Source organism: Pezoporus occidentalis, unplaced genomic scaffold, assembly GCF_034315485.1.
Source record: "Pezoporus occidentalis ecotype Australia unplaced genomic scaffold, CSIRO_AGI_Poc_V1 ctg23, whole genome shotgun sequence".
Taxonomy (NCBI): Eukaryota; Metazoa; Chordata; class Aves; order Psittaciformes; family Psittacidae; genus Pezoporus; species Pezoporus occidentalis.
Genome location: NW_026914180.1, coordinates 2,052,414 through 2,072,913, shown reverse-complemented (window position 1 = coordinate 2,072,913; position 20,500 = coordinate 2,052,414). Strand labels below are relative to the sequence as shown.

General features: G+C 36.5%; 1 protein-coding gene across 2 annotated transcripts in view; it reads right to left on the bottom strand.

Moving 5' to 3' along the window:
- Positions 1-1,600: 1,600 nt before the first annotated feature.
- LOC134165048 (sodium channel protein type 5 subunit alpha-like) overlaps positions 1,601-20,500 on the bottom strand; it is a 41,697-nt gene continuing 22,797 nt past the window's right edge. For both annotated transcript variants that reach the window (XM_062621390.1, XM_062621389.1), the window contains 11 exons: positions 18,527-18,646; positions 17,106-17,217; positions 15,852-16,006; positions 13,070-13,243; positions 11,465-11,599; positions 8,934-9,188; positions 8,213-8,266; positions 7,169-7,310; positions 6,539-6,639; positions 5,457-5,721; positions 1,601-3,745 (listed from right to left, as the gene is read on the bottom strand). In XM_062621390.1, coding sequence (XP_062477374.1) covers positions 2,568-3,745; positions 5,457-5,721; positions 6,539-6,639; positions 7,169-7,310; positions 8,213-8,266; positions 8,934-9,188; positions 11,465-11,599; positions 13,070-13,243; positions 15,852-16,006; positions 17,106-17,217; positions 18,527-18,646 — 2,691 coding nt within the window. In that variant the 3' untranslated portion in view covers positions 1,601-2,567. The remainder of the gene's footprint in view (positions 3,746-5,456; positions 5,722-6,538; positions 6,640-7,168; positions 7,311-8,212; positions 8,267-8,933; positions 9,189-11,464; positions 11,600-13,069; positions 13,244-15,851; positions 16,007-17,105; positions 17,218-18,526; positions 18,647-20,500) is intronic.

Genomic DNA, 20,500 nt, shown 5'->3' with positions numbered 1-20,500 from the left:
TCTCATGAAGTTCACATGTCCAGGCAGCTTTACCTGGAGGAATTCACAAAAAATCCCACCTGTTCTTTGCTATTAACTCCTCACCCTACAGAGTCTTCATAAAGAAACTCTGTGCTACCTCAGCAGCTGAATTGCCTTTGGGACAATTCCAGCATGAAGAAGCCACAACAGCTGGATATCACCATTCTCTTTTCAACCCTGCAATAGCATTATAAGGCTATTTTAAGGCTTAAGCAATACTATAAAATTGTTCAGACTTCTAAATTTGCACTGTGGTGAATTCGGGTGCTTTTGTATATTTCTGAGGTAAAATAATCACAAAGGATGCATTCATGCCAGGCATGATTTAGTCCAAAATTTCTGTCCCTACAATGGACATAAAGTGTTCAGCTTTGAAGTATTTCTAATTATGGAACAGGGCATAGCCACTGCTGCTGCACTGAAACAACATAATTTTAAATTGCAAAGGTCAGATTAATAAAAAAGAAAGACATTTTGTTAGAGTATTATTAGTGTTTAAAATTCTCTCATATGGTTTTTCCAGTCTTTCCTTATTTTCCAATATGCAAGAGCAAAACACTCTTATTTCTTTCCTAACAAACATTTCTTGCTATGGTGTTATAAAGGCATGCTGGAAACTACCCCACTGAAAGATCCAAGCACACAGGATTCTGCCAACCTGTCATATGTGAAAAACAGAAGAGTCAGAAAACAAGCACCTACTGAGACCTGGGGCTAGACTGAAAGCCCAGGACAGAAAACCAGAGTTATGACACTGTTTCATAGAATCATAGAATCACAGAATAGTTTGTGTTGGAGGGGACATTAAAGATCACCCAGTTCCAACGCCTTGCTCTAGGCAGGGACACCTTCCACTAGACCAGGTTTGCTCCAAGCCCCATCCAAGCTGACCTTGAACACTGGCAGGGCTGGGGCACCTAGAGCTGCTTTGGGCAACTGGTTCCAGTGTCTCGCCACCCTCAGAGTGAAGAACTTTTTCCTAATATATAATCTAAATCCACCTTTTTCAGCTTACAGCCATCCCCGCTTTTCCTATCCCTATCTGCCATTGTGAAAAGTTTTTTTCCAGATTTCTTTTTGGCCCTGTTAGGCACTGGAAGCTGCTTGAATGTCTCACCAGGGCCTTTTTTTCTCCAGGCTGAACATCCCTATCCCTCTCAGCCTGTCTCCAGTCCTCTGATCATCTTTGTGGCCCTCCTCTAGATATTATTTACAATTAATTTTATACCTACATGCTGGCTGACGCGAAAGTTGACATCTCTTCAGACTGGTTGCATTCTAAAACGTAGTAAATGCTGCCATCTAATGGTGTCTGATCATTGAACAAAGAATATTACAGTAGAAATTGAGCAATTACCTTATTGTTCCTGCTATTGGTTGCCTGAGAAAGCTAAATCTTTTCTGATTCCCTGAAAAAAAGGAAAGCACTTACACTTTTCTTATACTTTATAGTAGCTATTTTTTTTAAATTATACTGCTGTGGTTTTACCCCTCTAATAATGTCTTGTAACAAACTGAAACTGAACATACCCCTTACAAAAGAGACAAAAAATATGTTAAACATCTGAACACTTTTATTGAAGAATCTAATAGTCCTGTTTCACTGGTTCTGAGGCCACCATGACATGTCACCTGACCAACATAAAGTGCAAAAAACCAGTAAAGGTAATATTAATACACATTGTTCATACATAGGTTTGTGTTTTTTTTCCAAAACCAATGAAATAAATGCTTCCTCTAACTTTAATAAATGTTGTCTTGTAAGATATACCATGAACTCTTTTTCAGATTGCTAATACTTTCTATCACATTTGGATGAACTATACTGATGAAATGTATGTACAACAATCCTTAAGATTTTCCAAAACAATACCTCCTGCATAACATCCTTTGATTTTAGTAAATATTGTTATCACAACTTTCATTCACAAAATGATAGATAGAACAAATCATATACAATTTTAAGCACAGACACCTGAGGATGATATGTTACATTCACTCAGGTGCATATATAAAGACACCTCAAAAATTCTTAAGAATAAACAAATCCATCCAATGGTACTAGGAGGAAGATGGTTCCAAGCAACATAGAAATTAGTGATTGATTATACTAAAGTGTCTTGAATAAGCTCTTTTACATAAAATGCAGTAATTATTTTACTACAATAACTGATTTTTCAAACCAGGCTTTATCTCTAAAGAGATACACATTGTTCTACAGACTTGTGTAGAACAATGTCTACATTGTTTTTACAGTTACAACAGATCTACGGGTTACTTCTGTACACACAGAAATATGAAGTAACACAAAAAACAACTGCTGTAAAAATTAACTCACCTCCTCCAGTAGCTGAGGAAAAAAAAAAAAATCCAGTTTGATTTTCCTCTAATATTTGACTTAGTTGTTCAAACCTTAATTGTTTCAAGGAGCATTTGCAAAATAGCACAAGCACAATACTTAAAGGTTGCCAGCATTTTTCAGAATGTAAAGTATTATGCTTCATCAGAATATTTTCTCCATCTGAAAATAACTGATACTGATTTAGTCAAAAATGCTGCAGCCTGGGGCAACCTTGCGTGTCCGCATTATTGCTATCTGTTTCAGCAATACCATCATAAAATAAAGGGAGAGATATGGAAGACGCTGTCCATGATTTGTCTAGCTTCCTACCATTATCTTTATTGAGCATTGATGCAATAAGACTTTCTTTCTTACATGTACTTTCTTCAAAGACAGCACTGTTGTAGCGTTTACGATGGTATAAGAAAGGTTTCTTTTTAGAAGAGCGCTTCACCAAATACCTCCTGAAGGCCTTTTGAATAATACGAGCTGATACTTCCTCTTGTTTCCTTTTAAGGGTGGTAGTAATTGGCTTGCAAGAAGTTTTAGCTGGATCATCAGCCATAAATTTTTCTTCAATGTGCATTTCAAGATCACGCAAATCTCCAGATTCTCCCCAAACCCTTTTAGAGAAAGCAAGCAAGATATCCAAGCAGTGGATCTTATCTCCACTAACTAGAGGGAGGTCCATGGATATGAGCTGAATTTTATTAGGCTTTGGAATGCGTAAGGGTTCTGCCAGCGCATCTGCAAAGTCTGAAAGAGCAGAATATTCAATAAACTGTGTTGCCTGAGGATCAAATTTTCCCCAGGTCTCATAAAACATATCAAAGTCATCCTCGCAAAGAAGACCTGTGCTTTCTTCAGTGGCAACATTGAAGTTTTCTAAAATGACAGCTATGTACATATTTACAACAATAAGAAATGATATAATGACATAGCTTACAAAATAAAAAATACCAACCCCCCTACTTCTGCAACTTTTTTTCTGTTCACTTGTTAAATTTAAGTTGGGAGCACATGAATTAGATTCTTTTAACAGAGGGGCCAGAAGACCATCCCAGCCAGCTGATGTTGTAATTTGGAAGAGACAGAGAATGCTACTATCAAAAGTTTGAAAGTTGAAAAGGTTATTAATTCCACCTTCCCAGCCAATGCAGGCAAAGTTTGTCATGCCCACAACAGCATAAATGAACATAACCAGAAAAAGCAAAAGACCAATGTTGAACAGTGCAGGAAGAGACATCAGTAAGGCAAAAAGCAGAGCTCGAATTCCTCTAGCTTGTCGGATTAATCTCAGGATTCGGCCAATTCTTGCCAAACGAAAAATTCTCAGAAGCGTAGGGGAGAACAAAGTCTGAAAGCCTTCAGCAAGTCCAGTACCTTTGAAATTAAAAAGAAAACAGAATGTTGTCAAGCCGTATCAGTGAAATTCCCTATTTATGTCTATTTTGCTATGTGCAATGCTTTAGGTGTTGAAAATAACTTTGAGCATATTACAAAACTTTCACCAAAAATATTATCATCAATATTGCAATTGCTTACAAAAGAGCTTAGGAAAAGGAAGACAAATTGTAATAACTTTAAATCTTGAAGAAGTATCAAGATTTCATATAGTTTGGCAACTGCATTCTCCCAGTTTTCTCTAATTCAGGGGATAAAATTACACATTGCTTAAGTACTAAAAAGTCCTTTAAAATCCATTCAGCTCCTGTGCTGGAAGCTATGGGGCTTGTCTCCTAGCTGCTGCCTGATTGCTGCTTCTTCTACAGGCATAAGCCACATGTTAAATGTGAGACTTTTATTAATGCTTGGTACTTAAATGAGATCAGAGAAGAGCAAGAAGAAAATAAATGAAAACTGTCTTTCAGTATTCAAGCTTCATCACACCTCATTCTATGATCCTACTATCAGAATAATTATACAGTAGTAATGTAAGTGATTACAAACAGAGGACTTAAGAAGTCAGCATTTTCATAGAATCATAGACCTGTTTGGTTTGGAAGGCACCTTAAAGGTTGTCTAGTTCCAACCCACCTGCCATTGGCAGGGACACCTTCAACTAGATCAAGTTGCTCAGAGCACCATCCAAGCAATTTTTCTGGGTTGCATGGTATAGAAAAGGGGAACTGTGCTTAGGGATGAGGCAGAGAACTCAGATCAGGTTCTTTCCCATCCTTTTTTCTATGACATAACCTGAGCTTGGTAGGAAGCACAGACAAATAAACCATACAAGAAATTAAAGCTGTATATGAACCTTTGTAGGGGAAATGATATGCATTTAGTCTTAGTTGAAAAGCAAAATAAAAACAAGCCAGTTTTTATGACTTTCACAGTCACCAACAGTGGCCTGGATTTAGAATGGTGCAGAACAATTAAATTTCCCTGAGGTTTCTAAATCAGTCCTCAGGATCTGCTTTCTTAAAAGAAAGTCCTGGAAAATAAAATAAATCTTTTCCATTTTTCATACAAATGTATTTTTAACCTGAATTTGCTTTTACTGTGAAAACAATGGTTAAGGTGATTACATGTAAATTGAAGGCATAAAAACATCAAGAGAAAAATTTAAGTACAGTAACTTAGAAAATATGTTACTCATTAAATTCCTATTCTGTTAATTACTCAATAAATCTCATACTTAAAAAAAAAAAAGCAAAAAGTTGAAAACTATCCGTTTACCTTAAAAAATATATAAAGTTGACTCAGTGGCAAACAATGATAGGACAAGGGGTAATGGGTACAAACTGGAACACAAGAGGTTCCACTAAACTTGAGAAGAAACTTCTTCTCAGTGAGGGTGACAGAGCACTGGAACAGGCTGCCCAGGGAGGCTGTGGAGTCTCCTTCCCTGGAGACATTCAAAACCCGCAAAAATATAAGGAAAAATCTCTAACAATAAATCCTTTTAGACTCTGCAAAAATATAAGGAAAAACAACAATAAATCCTTTTAGAAAGGATCACTCAGCATATGGTTTGAAAAAGTACAATGGATCTGGAACTTGTTTATCAGATACATAAGTGGTTACTTCATATTGAAATTTGGCTTAGTATTGCTAAGACATATTACCTGATCTAATAATGATTAATACTTACTAACTAGTGAAAGGATCACAACAGCTAAATCAAATATGTTCCAGCCACAGGTGAAAAAGTAATGTCTTAAGGCTAGTATTTTTATGACACATTCCCCAGTAAACACTGCCACAAAAAACAGGTTGATCTTATTAAGAACATCCTTGACGTTGTCCTGGTTATTTTCTGCCATCATAATGACCATATTTAGACAGATGAAAACTGCAACGGTAATATCAAATGCTTTGTGCGATACTATATCAAACAGCAATCCTTGGAACATATTCTGCAGAGAGAATGAGAAGAGCTGCTTAATGCTACTTGTAAGACCCAGACTACATTCAAATATAAATCAGTAACTTATGCTTAGAAAGAGAATTTAAGAGAATATAAATTTAACTATAAGCTCCTACAAGCATTTTTAGGTCATTTCTTTAGACCTTCGAAGAAAACACTCAGTATTTGGAGAAATATTTGCAGGCATCATGCAACCACATTCCCTTAGAAAATAATTATTCAGGATGAAAGCATTCAGAGTACATAGTGATTGCTCTTTTAATAGAATTAGTTATTGAAGCAGAGATTTTAGGATAAGCAATTTGAACTAAAATGTCGTAATCAAGAAAACCTCTGAGCAGTTACTATGTGAACCCAGGCGTGGACTTAAATTTAAGAACCTATATGAAATGAAGCGTAAGATTATTGGAAGTAAGTAACAACCATTTGGCATGTACTACTCCCTATTTATTCTCACTTGCAATAATCCAATCTAGTTGCAGAAGTAGTGTCATGCAACTCAGATCTCAAGATCATATGGACATATGAGCATGGATTTATGATTATCAAATATTTAATATGAACCTTTATAAATAATTTGTACATTTGAATAGGCAATAAACAGGCTGTGGAATTTTTTAATTAATGCCCACAAAGAAAGGCTGCATTAGATAGATTTAAGAAATACAGAGTAAAATGTAAACGCTATATTGAATGAGGAAGATGGTGGGTTCTAACATGAATTTTATTCCAGATGCCTGGCTATTGAGTTTGAATATGGTCACCATCTTTGTATCTTTGTCATATTCTACTTAAGATGGTCTCACCAATGGTTTTGGGATGAGTTTTTGAGGTTTCTTTGATCCAAGTTTTTTTAGGGCATTATAATACTTTTTCTGTTCCTCAGTCAAAAATATATCTTTTCCACCTAAGTAAAGGAAAAAAATACCGTTGTTCAGCTGAAGTTTAAGCAGTCAACTAAATAAACACTAACAAGTTCATGTGAAAAAAAAAAGTAAGTTACACCACAGCACATTATGTCCAGTATATAAATTGTGGGGAGTTACACAGAAGGAACCAATGGCTGCTTGAGTCAGGCTGGGTTATCAGTCAGCAGGTGGTAAGCAACCGTATTGTGCATCACTGCTGGTTATTACTGTTTTTTTTTCCTTTCCCCTTTTGGTTTAATATTCCCTCTGCTTGTTAGTCCCCTCATCATTGCTATTATTAGTAGTAATATGTTTTACTTTATTTTAGTTATTAAACTGTTCTTATCTCAACTCATGGCATTTACATTCTTTTGATTCTCCTCCCCATCCGTCCAGGGAGGAGGGAAGGGGGGGTCATGAGCGAGCATCTGCATGGGACTTAGTTGTTTCAAACCATGACAATGTCAAACTAACATTCACAAAATGATATTGGGATTACTAGAGACCCTGAATTAGCTCATGTAGTACTTATCTTTTTCCTTTGTTGGTTGAAATTGCTGATAACCACTCCAATGAAAAGGTTCAGCATGAAGAAAGATCCAAAAATAATGAAAATCACAAAATACATATACATGGCTGGGAACGCTTCAAACTTTGGCTGTTCATCTATCTGTTAAAAAAAAAAAAAAAATCAAAACAGAAAAATAATATTGGTAAAAATCAGATAATCACAACTTTATCATTTTCAATTTATAATAAAAAATTCTATTTCTACACATTGAAACCTTCATTTAGATCTGTAAGTAGAACTGTCTTGTTCTGTCTTGTTACTGTTTGTAAAGATAATTACAAAGATACAAAGCCCAATCCAGCTCTAGTAAATTTAATACTACTTAAGTAGTAAATGAACAGTTGCAATCAGAAGTGATACTGTGAATTTCCTACATAGAACAACAGCTCAGACTAAACATAACAGTGAACCTCCAACCCCTTAAACACTGTCTCAGACAAGACGCAATTTTGAAAATCCAGCTCACTACGATCGGCCCTAAAAGGAACAAACTTTTTAACTAGCAGCTAATTCAATACATTGAAGCATACAGTGCCTGAATGAATAAGGAAAATGCAAAGAAATTTAAACATACAAAAGTTAAAAGACACTGTACCAACAAGAGTGTGAGAAACAGCACATAGAAATGGGGAAGAAATAATAAAGGTGTCAAATATAAGGAAAAAAAGCCCCAGAAATAACTGCTAAAGATGCATGCCCGTTCCCTCCAAGATCTTCTGAACTCTGTTTCCAAAACAGATTTGTCCAAAACTTGCAGCCTCTTCCCTCTGCCTTCTCGATATAGTAAGTTTTAGTGTGGTATCACTCCATTTTGACCAGTTTTCTCTTGTCTAAAAATTCCTGATATTTGGTACTCCAAGGATTATCATTTCACTGTGTAGTTCGATGCATTCATCTGCTTGTATTTCTGATATTGTAAATAAAGCTGAAAAATGAATGGTATGGATAGAAAAGGAAAGAAGGAAAGGGAAAATAATAAAAATTTCATTTTAGTGACATACCTGACGAGAATCCACTGCTGCATACATAATATCCATCCAACCTTTAAAAGTTGCCTGGAAAAAAAACATAAATTAAAATTTTTGTAAATTTCCTGCTTGTTAAAAAAGCAGGACAAGATTCAGCCTAACTAGTAAATATATCCTAAAAGTATAAAAACAATTTCTAAGAAAACAACAGACAATTCCTTCCTGCAATTTTTAGCAGCTCTGCAGAATCATGGAACACTTTGGAGAATATACAGCAATGAACTTCATTTAGAAAAGATACAGGCATAACAACCACTTTTAAAAAATGTCTTTCTCTGCTTTGTTGTGGTGTTAGGGAGATCAATAAATTAGCATCCCAATACTTTATGACTTATACAAGAAAATAAAATATAGAAATATAAATTGCATTGAACATTTTCATTCTTATCCACTCTGAACTAACTTTTATTAAAGAAAATGAGAATAACTTTAAATCCAGTAACATGCAGATTATTTCAGGCTTAGTATATTAATCAAAATAGAAACAAAATTGAAAAGCCATTAATACAGTGCTTGATTTTAACACAAGATTTCTTAAGTGTTCTGAGCAGCTTATAGATAAGAAAAATATTATGGAAGCTAAAATCCCCCAATTTCAGTGAGATAAACAGAAGCACAGTGGTATCGCATGGTTGGGCTGCTCAACTCATTTCCTTGAAGAAAACAAAACTGCGCATGTTTTTATAGAACTTACCACTTGGAGGAGAGCCAAGTATCCCATCCCAACATTATCAAAGTTCACATCACTATTTGTCCATATGCCATTAAAGTGAGTACAATCATTTCTGTTCCAAACTGAACTGATGCTTTCTTTTGAGAGTGTGCATTTCCAAAATTTTTTTCCAAATAATTTTACTCCTGCAATGTTAAATAGGAGCCAGAAGACAATACAGACGAGCAAAACATTCAAGATTGAGGGGATGGCTCCCAAGAGTGCATTCACAACAACCTTAAATAAATAAAATGAATGAAAAGAATGGATTATTTACATTCAATAGAACACTTTCCCAGAAAAATATTTTTCTTCTCCTGTATCTACTGCAGATTCTTACCCATATAAAAACTAGCAGATGACAAACATAAAGCTGGCTTTCAGCTCAACTTCAATCTTGTCTTAACATGTAATTCTGCAGTGTCTATCTTGCCTTTTTCAGGAAGGAAGTAAACCAGATGGCAGCCAGAATTATCTTTGGGTAAAACAAATACCTAAGATTCTGAGTCTGTAGTACCTAAGGGATCTAAAAGTCAGGTATAGGGGAACGGGTTCACAGAATCACAGAATTACTAAGGTTGGAAGGGACCTCTGGCAACCATCTAAGTCCAACCCCCCTGCCAAGGCAGGGCCACCTAAAGCAGGTTACACAGGAACACGTTCAAGTGGGTTTTGAATGTCTCCAGAGAAGGAGACTCCACAACCCTCCTAGGCAGCCAGTTTCAGTGCTCTGCCACCCTCAACACTGAGTTCTTCCTTATGTTAGAGTGAAACTTCTTGTGTTTTAGTTTATGGTCATTGCTCCTTGTCCTGTTGCTGAGCACCACTGAAGAGAGTCTGGCATCATCCTCCTGGCACCCACCTTTGAGATATTTATATGCACTAATGAGATCCCTTCTCAGTCTTATCCAGACTAAACATGCCCAGCCTCCACAATCTCTCCTCATAAGAGAGTGGCTCCAGACGCCTAAACATACTTACAGCCCTCTGCTGGACCCTCTCTGGTAGTTCCTTGACTTTCTTGCACTGAGGAGCCCATAACTGGACAGAGTACTCTAGATGTGACCTCACCAGGGTCAAGTAGAGGGGTAGGATCACCTCCCTCAACCTTCCGGTCACACCCCAGGATACTATTGGCCCTCCTGGCTGAAAGGGCACACTGCTGGCTCATAGTCAACTTCCCATCCACCCATACTCCCAGGTCCTTCTCTGCTGAACTGCTCTCTAATAGGTCAGCCCCCAACCCCTACTGGTACTTGGGGATCTTCCTCCCCACGTGCAATACCCTACACTTGCCCTTGTTGAACCTCATTAGGTTTCTTTCTTCCCACTTCTCCAGCCTATCAAGGCCCTGCTGAATGGCAACACATCCCTCAGGTGCATCACCCATTCCCCCCAGCTTCGTATCATCAGCAAACTTGTTGAGGGTACACTCTAGCCTATTATTTACCATAATATCATAAATATCCCTTTCTTTTATCTTGGAGGGGGTTTGCAAGAGAACAACTTGCTCTACGTAAAGAAAGTGAACCTCACCCAATAACCACTGGCAACTGACTGCACACATTACATAAAGTAGAAAATCTGGCTTCCAAAAGGCAGTTTTGGTCAGCAGTCTTCCTTCATTTAGACTTGCTTGAGGACAAGGAAAATGCAAACCCAGGGTGACCAGTAAGCCTCTTCCAGAAATGGTACCAGTGAAAATGGTATTCCAGCTTTTGGAGCTTGTGCTGGTGACATCAAGGGGCCTGACACAAGCAGTGATAAGAACTTGTAGTCGCAAATCCAGCTCATTAATGCTGAAAGGCAGGACCATGATTGTTGCCAGTGGGAATTTGAGGACTACTATCTATTTTTTTTTTCACCATTCTTCACCCGTCTGTGAAGATCCCAATGATCTCTGCATATTGAACTTTTCAGTTCAGTCAATCCAAACCAGATATAACAGATATCTGAGACCACAGATGGCTCTTCTCTCCCTCAGCTGTCTCATCATAGAAGACTATCAGGTTCGATGGCTGCTTGTAACTGATTCCTTCTTGCCCTTAATGGCCTTTCTCCCCACTGACTTTAAGATTCAGTTCACTTACAGCAGATTTTAAAATCGAGATACAACAATCTCCTATTAAAAAAATCCCACACTGTTTAAGTTTGAAAGGATTGTTGTCTTTCAAATCCACCCTGGAGAACCTGAAATGTGGCACATGAGCCTGTCCAGGTAACTGCCAAGACAAAACTGGAAATATAGAAAGATGTTCCAGTGTTCACATTAGTATACATAATGATTCCTTGTGGTAGCACATTATTATTCAATTTCCTTATTTCATTTGTACTTACAAATTTCTGTGAAAGCGTTAAGTATTATTTCAAATTAACAGCCATACATATAAGAAGGCAATCCGAACCATCTTAATGCCATCAAGTCCCAAAAAGAGATTCACGGTTTAATTTTCACAAAAAAAATTCAAACGCAGCTATTAGAGAATATGCACACACACCTCCAATATCCTTACCTTTATCCCTTCAAATCTTGACAAAGCTCGGAGAGGCCTCAATGCTTTAAGAGTCCTGAGAGATTTCAGGGCATTCTCAGAGGAACAAAGTGATGAGGCAGGAGTAGTACTTAATCCCCAGGAAACAAATGACAGCTGTGTTCATTGAATTGAAACTGAGATTATTGAATGGTATACAAAAATTTATTTTATTTGTGTCAGCAGACAATCATAACCTGAATGTTCCAGTAAGTCTTCTTTGACCAGCAAGTCAAATGAAGAAAATACACATTCAAAGCTATCATAGTATAATTTCACTTTGGTATTTCCTAATATTTTAAAAATAATGGGATAAATTCATTCCAATTTGAAACACACTTTTTTTTTTTTTCCCTAAAAACAGTTCTTGTAATTTTTTTCAGAATGCTGGTACAGCAACCAAATTGGTAACTATGGTAGTTTCATACACTACCAGACCAGAAAGGACTGTTCAAATAAAATATTCCCATTTTCTGCATAGTTATTCTTGGAAGCGTATACAGTAATTCGTTATCATAAGTTAAGATGGTGGTGTGGAAATAAAAAATATTTTTTAAAAGATAGCAATTCTGTATTTTATTTTTTGTAAAAGAAAAAAATGAACTGTAAAGATTATGTTTCATTATTGTTTCAATAATTCAGGCTTTTTCACTGTTCATGATTTGCCTCTTCCTATTTGAATTTTTTTATCTCATAGTCTAGCCTTTGTATATTTGCGTGCCTTTCTTCCATTCTGAACGGCATTGTTATTAATGTTACAGAACTGTAATTGCTAAAGTCCTGCTATATATTCTTCATAAATAATCATATTAGATTTTTCTGCTGATTTTCCTAGTACTTTGCAACTTTCAATGCTAACTACTCAGAGGCTATCAAGCAGCTACTTGATGTTACCAGAAGTCAGCTGCTCAGATGTATTGGGAAGATACTGAAATATTTTTCAGTTTTATATGGCAAGATTATATTATTTAACTTTGAGTTCATAATAAATATGTATATATCAAACACTCCATTACCTCCATTTCAGTATTGATGATTTCAGCATTTCTCTTTACAGCTACATAAAGGATTGCTAGCATTTCTTAGAACTGCAAAGCAAAACATACTTTTCTATGTCTTTAACTCTCTGGCTAATTACTTTTCCAATAATGCTTTTCAGCTCTTTATACCATCCAAATTTTTTCTCCTTTAAAGAAGAAAATCTACTTTTTTCTGGTTTTAAATACCAGAGCTGACAACAGCTTCACATTTTTTTACTGTCTTAATTAATTTATTTTACTTTTATTTCTGATTGCTAATTGCACTTTCTCTCTCTACTTATGTTTTCATAACCAACATTTTTTTTGAGGACCACAACTTATGGTCATCAATGACAGTGACACCAAATAAAATTTTCTTGATCGACTTCTGATTATTACTTAAAACTGCCACTTAAATATGTTCTAACATTTCCTTTGATTATAATTTTTTCAACTTTTGGAAACTGTCTTTTAGACTTGTGTTAATTCATAATTAGTTTTTACATGCAGCTCTTTATACAGAAAACATCAAAATCAATACATAAGACAAGCTGAATATAATACTTACACATACAAGGATGAAGTCTAGCCAACACCAGGCATTTGTGAAATAACTGTGCAAACCATAAGCCACCCATTTCAGCAGCATCTCCATAAAAAAGATGTAGGTAAATATTTTATCAGCAAATTCTAGGAGCATTTTCACTTTTTGTCTCTCCTGTAGGTGAATATCTTCAAATGCCTGGAATTTCAGAATTCAGTTTTAAAACAGTTCGGTAGTTTTATGGAAAATCTTTTAAATTCCACAAGAATGCACAGTTTGGCTTATTATAACCATTTCATATTAAATTATGGGCAACCACCACATAGTTTTATGCTTAGAAATAAAAACCTAAATTGTAAAGTACAATCTCATTTTCAGATTGGTTGCAAAATCACATACTTTCAGATGTTTATGCTCGACACTTCTTCAAAAAATTATCTCATGAGGGTCAGTTGTGGCTACCAAAAATCTTGGCTTCCTGAATTACTGGATAATTTTGAAGGTGTTAGTCTAAAATTCTTCACAATAAAGCTTGAATTAAACACATTAAGCACTGTCTTTCAGACCTAGGTCTTCCAAATGTGTCATCTTTAGTTAGCCTGCAAAGCTGTAATAAAGATATGAAAAAATATGACAAGCACTTTACCTGGAATTGTTAATTGCCAGAGTTCCACAATTTTTCACCTAAACCTTGACATTACTTTGATGTCAGTAAGGGTTTTGGAAAATGTTTTATTGAGTGCTTTAGTTTACATCATTGTTTGCTTGTGTTTAATGTATTTGCTGCATTGCTGATTTATTTTAAAGTTTTGATACTGCCATTCTATTCTCAATTCCTTTTAGCACCTTGCACTACTTCCTCACCAAGGTGAGGCTCTGGTGATGTCTTCATTCTTCCTTTCATCCATTTCTCCCCCACCTTATAGCTCCATCTCCATTCAATTTCTCTTTCGCTGCCAGCATTTCTCATGACCTATCCATCCATTTTCACTACCACTATTTCCCTCATGCCTGTCATTACTTTTACTTAAAACTTCCGTTACTTATGTAGATAAATCAGAAGCCACACTGTACCACACCCTTTCTGACCCTCTACTATCCCTAGATATAAATTACTTAATCTCCTTTTGTCTCTTTCACATTCTGTCTCAAGAGCTGAAAGTGTCTCTAGAGCACATCAGGGCACTTAACAACTTCCCTTTCTTTTATCCTTATTCAAATCTATGTCTCTTTCTCTGAAATAGCCTCTGCAGCTGCTAACTTTTTGTCTTCTTTCTTGCCATGAGACAAGCAAAAAAGTTGAAATGAGAAATTTGTTTGTCTGTCCTCTCAGAAAGAATACACTATCTCATATCCTTAGGACGTTCGACCACAGCATCTTTATTTTATAGACACAGTATCTTTATTTTATAGAAGAGCAAATGAAGTACAGAAAGATCAATTAATTTGCCCAAAGTCACATGGCTGTAGTCTTTGACAAAGATCAGGAACCAAACAGAGGGTGTCAAAACTTTAATCCACATCCAGTTTCAATCTACATCAGCTCCTCACTTAACAGCTCCTTACCCGACCCTGAAATCCCTCATTCTGCTGTTATTTTTTAATAAGATCATGAACAGTCAGCACCATTTAAGGAAACAGTGGGCTGTGTTACATGACCTGGATGGTCCATAGACCTTTGGTTCAGGAGAGCATGGCAGCAAAGAAAACTCAGTGGTTTTGCAAGCATTAGCCCAGCTATAGCGGGCCTTAACAATTATGAGTTATCGCCAGTCACATTAATCTGGTGGAACTTACGCAGTCCTGCTCCACAGTGTAATGAAACAGTAAAACTGCTTCTGGACCGAAGTGGTCTTTAAAGCAGTGGTCATTCAATTGTGCTACAGTCAGAAGAAATGTGTACAGGGCAGAGCTGTCACTGTGTCCACAGGACTACTAATTTGACTGTAGGTAATTGAGAACTTCTGGCATTCATGTACATAAGCCTATTTACCATTTCCTACATATTTTCTGAGCAAGTTTGATAAGTAATGTCATCTTTTTCACTGTTTAACCTTGACTACCTTGATTTCTACCTACTAGTCAAATCACTCATCATTTAGCAGTGATACTCTTTCAAAATTCTAACTCTTCTTTTGCTCTGAGCACTGAGCATTCACCACATACTTTTCTATGCATTCTTTCTATGATCACCACCTCATCTGATTTGCTTTCAAGAATGGACATGCCTGATGGTATGGTGCTGCTTCATTCTAGCTGGTTCAGGAAATTCTGTATCAGCAAACAATTTTAAAAATAGAAAATGGACAAGTCCTTTTTCACAATAGGACAAGAGTATCTTAGGAATGTGAAAGTTCTTAACACTACAATACGTCTTCGATGAAAAGGATTTGTTATTGTTTTTTTTATATAAGCCTTCCTAATAAATTTCATACCCTCATTTAGCCTCCTAGTTAATCACACAAGTGTGTGAGGAATCATATTCCACGAACAGTGTGCATCAGGCCCTCAGTGACATAGTTTAGTGACGGTCTTGGCAGTCCTGGGGTGATGGCTGGACTTAAAGGTCTTTTCCAACTTAGCTGACTCTATGATTCTACGAAGAACTATGAGAAGACTATGATCCCATATATTTAAATATCTTGTCCAAGCTGGGGAGAACCTTATAACTTCTAAAGGACATGTTTATAATACTTGTGTCTCCCTGGGGAAAGGAATGTGAGAGTAAAAGAAATAAATATAATAATATAATTTTCCTTTACTGACAACCATCAATTCAAAATTTGAGAAATTAAATTAAATTTACCAGTGCTGCGCTGCTCAATATTATCATAAAAATTATAAAATGTTCAAACCAGCTGTGTTTAACAATTCTGTAACAGGTTTTTCTAAAGTTCCACCAAGTTCTGCCTGGAAACCTAGTGGTATCCAATGCACAACATGGAAAACACTCAACACAACCTGAAAAGAGAAAGAAGAACATGTTGGTCCCATGGAAAATGTAGAGACATAGAACATAAAAAGTGTAAGGTATCTTAATATGAGTTTCCACAGTCTATACAACCAATGTGATGTTTTACCTAAGGGGTGATGCTGTCTCTGAAGCAATCAAAAGCTAAATAAAAGACAAAATTTGTAGGTAAAAATATCTTTAAATAGAGCAACTTATACATGGAAAAAGCAGAAAAGCCACTGTGTCCACAAGCCCTTCTGTGGGCACAAAAAGCCATTAATTCCATCTAAAAAATTTCTTGAGTTATTTTGTTTGCTTGGTTGTTGGGTTTTTTTGTTGGTCTTTTTTTTTCCCCTGCATTTATTCTTTTGAAAATCGATAATGTAAAAATTGGTTAGTAAATTAGTATTTCTACTGATTATTTCACTCAATTGCACTGCAGAGACATTACAATTAGATTCTCTAGTCACCATTTTGCACTGGAAATCCGTAAAGGCAGTAGGGTTGAACCATGAGTGTGAATGGAGTCTAAGGAACCATTCAGGCAATCAAAAGTAGGTGTCCACACTGGGATAAACTGTAAATTCCTCTGAATGCCATTAGCTGTATTGACTGGATATTCATCCACTGTGCTGGGAGCTCAGATAAATTCACTTAAAGTGACATTCAAGACACCCGATACAGACATACATATCCCAACATCCAGCTGCCCTTTCAGAAATGCTTTGAGTGCTTTTGCTCATATACAGATACCTACAGCCTGATGCCTCAATATAAGACTGAATCACTCCAAAGATGGCATTTTGCTACCTAAACACAGGTGTTTTATACCAATTTAGGCCTCTTCGGATATCATACAGCTCCCGTGATACTTCTGCCAGATTCATGCAGTTGTATTGCCTGCTCTCGGGCATCTCATATGGTTCTAAATGCTTGTGTTCAGGCATCCCAGCCCTGCTACAGTTCTGTGCTGGCTTCAGGTCTGTTTATCTGAATTTTTATGTTTATAAACAAGCATCTCAGTTTTTGCCAATTTGGAAATGTTCTAAAGAGAACAAATGAACACTGGTTCATTTGGTGTCACCACAATATATAAAGGATTCTTACTTCCTGTAAAACAGTCCTTGGGTAGGTGTGAGTTTTGAGGCTGGGAAAAGGTCTCCAGGAGAATAACTGGATCCACAGTGCTGGCTTCAGAATAGCTACCACCATCACATTTCTGCAGAGGATGGCAAAGAAGAGGATTTGCTTTTCATTAATAAGGTTAACAGATTTAAAATAGACTTATCACACACACACCCCAAAAAAAAGAAGAAACAAAAAGAAAAACTGCACCCTATAAAATATCTTAATGAATTTAATGTTGCTGAACTACCAAAACAAAATTACAAACAAAAGGACAGAAAAGGCTAATCCTTCCTCTTTGTTTCCATGGCTTTAATTTAATAAAGTATCTTCTAGTCATCTACACTGGACTTGCAGCAAGGAAAATATTTAGAAGAGATTATATTATGCTACAGCTTTACTTTAGAGAAAACTCTGATTTGTTCATGACAATCCAATTCTTTTTTCATTTTCAGAGACACAAACCATGTCTCAAAAGGCTTGAAGATAGGAAGGCCTAGCAGGAAAGAAATGTATGTATGGCTACACATTTCAAAGAGTTATTGTTATTGGCAAATAAACTACACACCTATAAAACTAAAGACAATAAGGAAAATAAGTATAAAGAAAAAGGAATAAAGCAACCTATCAGCCATAAAATATAAGTGCCCTGTATGACATGGAAAGGGAAGGCATAAGGATAGGAATAAAAATGAGAAGCCAGAAGAAGGGATAATTGCTGTTGTTGGCAGCCATGCTGTTCTACACTAACTTAGGGTCCTAGGGAATCTTCAACATAGACAAAAATGTAATTACTTAAATTTATGAGCATTTTAATATTTTAATCTAAATATAATTAACATATAAAATTAAATAACATCTAGCAAATAAAACTTCCAGCCACTTCCTCTAAAATCAAAAAATACTGAAGCGGTTTGACATTTGGAGGTAGTAATCCAGAAAGTTGCTGGGCCATTGGAGGCAAGCCATGGTTCTTCACCTTTTGTGATGTGGAGCTGTTGTATTAGAATAACCTATGCTTCTAGACCAGAAAAAGTATGTCTGTTTGGGGAACTGTTCCTAGAGAAAAGATTTTTGCATCCAGGGTTGAACAAACAGAATTATCTGTCAAATTGAATAATATGTAACACATATTTAAAATAAGTGTGTTTCTTGATTAATTTGTTTACTTATTTTGTACAAAATAATATCTGAAGCTACACTGTCAGCCATGGTTGTTTCTGAGAGACAAACCTCCATGCTTTAAACTATTATTGCCTCTAGAAATATGTAACATTTTCACAAGGATTATACTTACTACCCTTTGGAAAACCCCAGCTTATCCTGTCATTGCTGAATGAGGGAACCACTGTGACAATTTTCATCTCTAGCATATTCTGCAAGGTGATAAAATTTATAATTACCTCTTTTTGCTCTTTCTTTTGGTGTATTTCTGAAACACAACTTAAAGTTTCAGAAGTCCCAGAAATCTGACTGAAGACACTTGAACTTCGGCACTCCCTTCTATGTCTTAACCTGTCTCCCTGCATAAAATAATGCAAAACAGTTGACTTTCCACATTTACTGACATTCTTAAAAGTAAATATTCTTTAACAGAATCTAAATCATCCACAAAATTCAGCATGTTTGTCTTTTTACAGATAATTAAATTATATCCATAAAGGCATGTAAAAGAATGGGGTTTTTTCTTCAATTTCAAATACTGTGTTCCTGTAGTTACGCTGTGGAAAGGTACCATACCTCGAGACCTACGTTTAGCCCACTGATGTATTCCTGCATCCAAATCACTAAGTTCAGATGGACTAGCTCAGCAGCAACCTTTTCAGCTGGACCCCAAGAATCTTTTCATCTTTCTAGTTACAGGGAGAATGGCTAAGTGATCCAAACCAGATCTCAGTCTTGTGCTGGTTTTGGCAGGGGTAGAGTTTGTTTTCTTCACAGTAACTAGTATGGGGCTGTGTCTTGAATTTGTGCTGGAAATACTGTTGATAACACAGCAATTTTTTCATTATTGCTGAGCAGTTCTTACGCAGAGTCTAATATGGGTAGGTGCACAAAGGATGCTGGGGTACACAAACAGCTGGGACAGCTGACCCAAACTGACCCAAGTAATATTCCATACCATATGGCATAATGCTTAGCATATAAAGCTGGGGAAGAAGAAGGATGAAGGGGGGATATTTGGAGTGATGGAGTTTGTCTTCCCAAGTAATTGTTACACATAATGGAACCCTGCTCTCCTGGAGATGCCCAAACGTCCACTTGCTGATGGGAAGTGGTGAATGAATTCCTTGTTTTGCTTTGCCTGTATGGGGGGCTTTTGCTTTACCTATTAATCTGTATTTGTCTCAGCCCATTAGTTTTCTCACATTCTTTCATCCCAACACAGGTGGAGTGAGTGAGCGGCTGTGTGGTGCTTAGCTGCCATCTGGGGTTAAACCACAACAGGTTAATAATTTATTGTTCACCTTCTGACAGAAGATTGTAAGGAAGGTATATTGGAGTCTGCTACCTCTTATTACAACTGCGTGCGAATAAGGCAGGCTTCTGAAAGAAATTAGCTTGATGTCCCTTTTTGCTAATAAAAGCTGAAACTACTATTGTGTGTTTCATACACAGCTGCAGTGCTGTCAATGGCTAAAAGGTACCACCCTTACCTTCTATAGGCAAAAATATTTGTACAGGAATAAGAATCTCAGAGGATGACCTAATGATTTTGAACTAAAATGCATTCATGCATGCTTACTGCCTTCTAAGATACGTGGACGGTATCTTAAGACATACCCATGGCATGTTAGATACAGTGCAGGATATAGAGGAACTGACAGACACCTTTTTATAGATGCATTTAGAAGCTGTATGAGATGATCCAGCACCTCAAATGACACTTGACATCTATAAGGTGAGTAGTACGTGGAATCCTGAAATTCAGGTATCTAAGTGGTGTAATATAATTGTGGCTGGTACCCAGTGTCATCTGAGGTGTTTCTACACACCCCTGGCCACGGTGTCAACGGAAATTCCTATAGCTTCTGTGTCTTATTTGTCAGTCCCATGTGGATGTGACAGATACCCCAAGTATCTCAAATATCCCAAAATGCCTATGTACAGGAAAATTAATCACACCGTTTTATCATGGCAATATAAACACCTCACACACAGAAAGACTTGAGCCTTTACCTGCCCAACACAAAAAAATAAAGAGATGTAAAGGGGAGTCCAAAGTATCATAGAAGTGAAAGGGGGATTAAAAAAAAATTAAGAAATTAATTTTTTAAGGAGAAGCTTTTATTTGCTTTTTCATCTGGACTCTGTGCAACTGACAAGCAACATAAAAACAACACAAGAGTACTGTCCTCAAAAAATTCCAGGTGCCG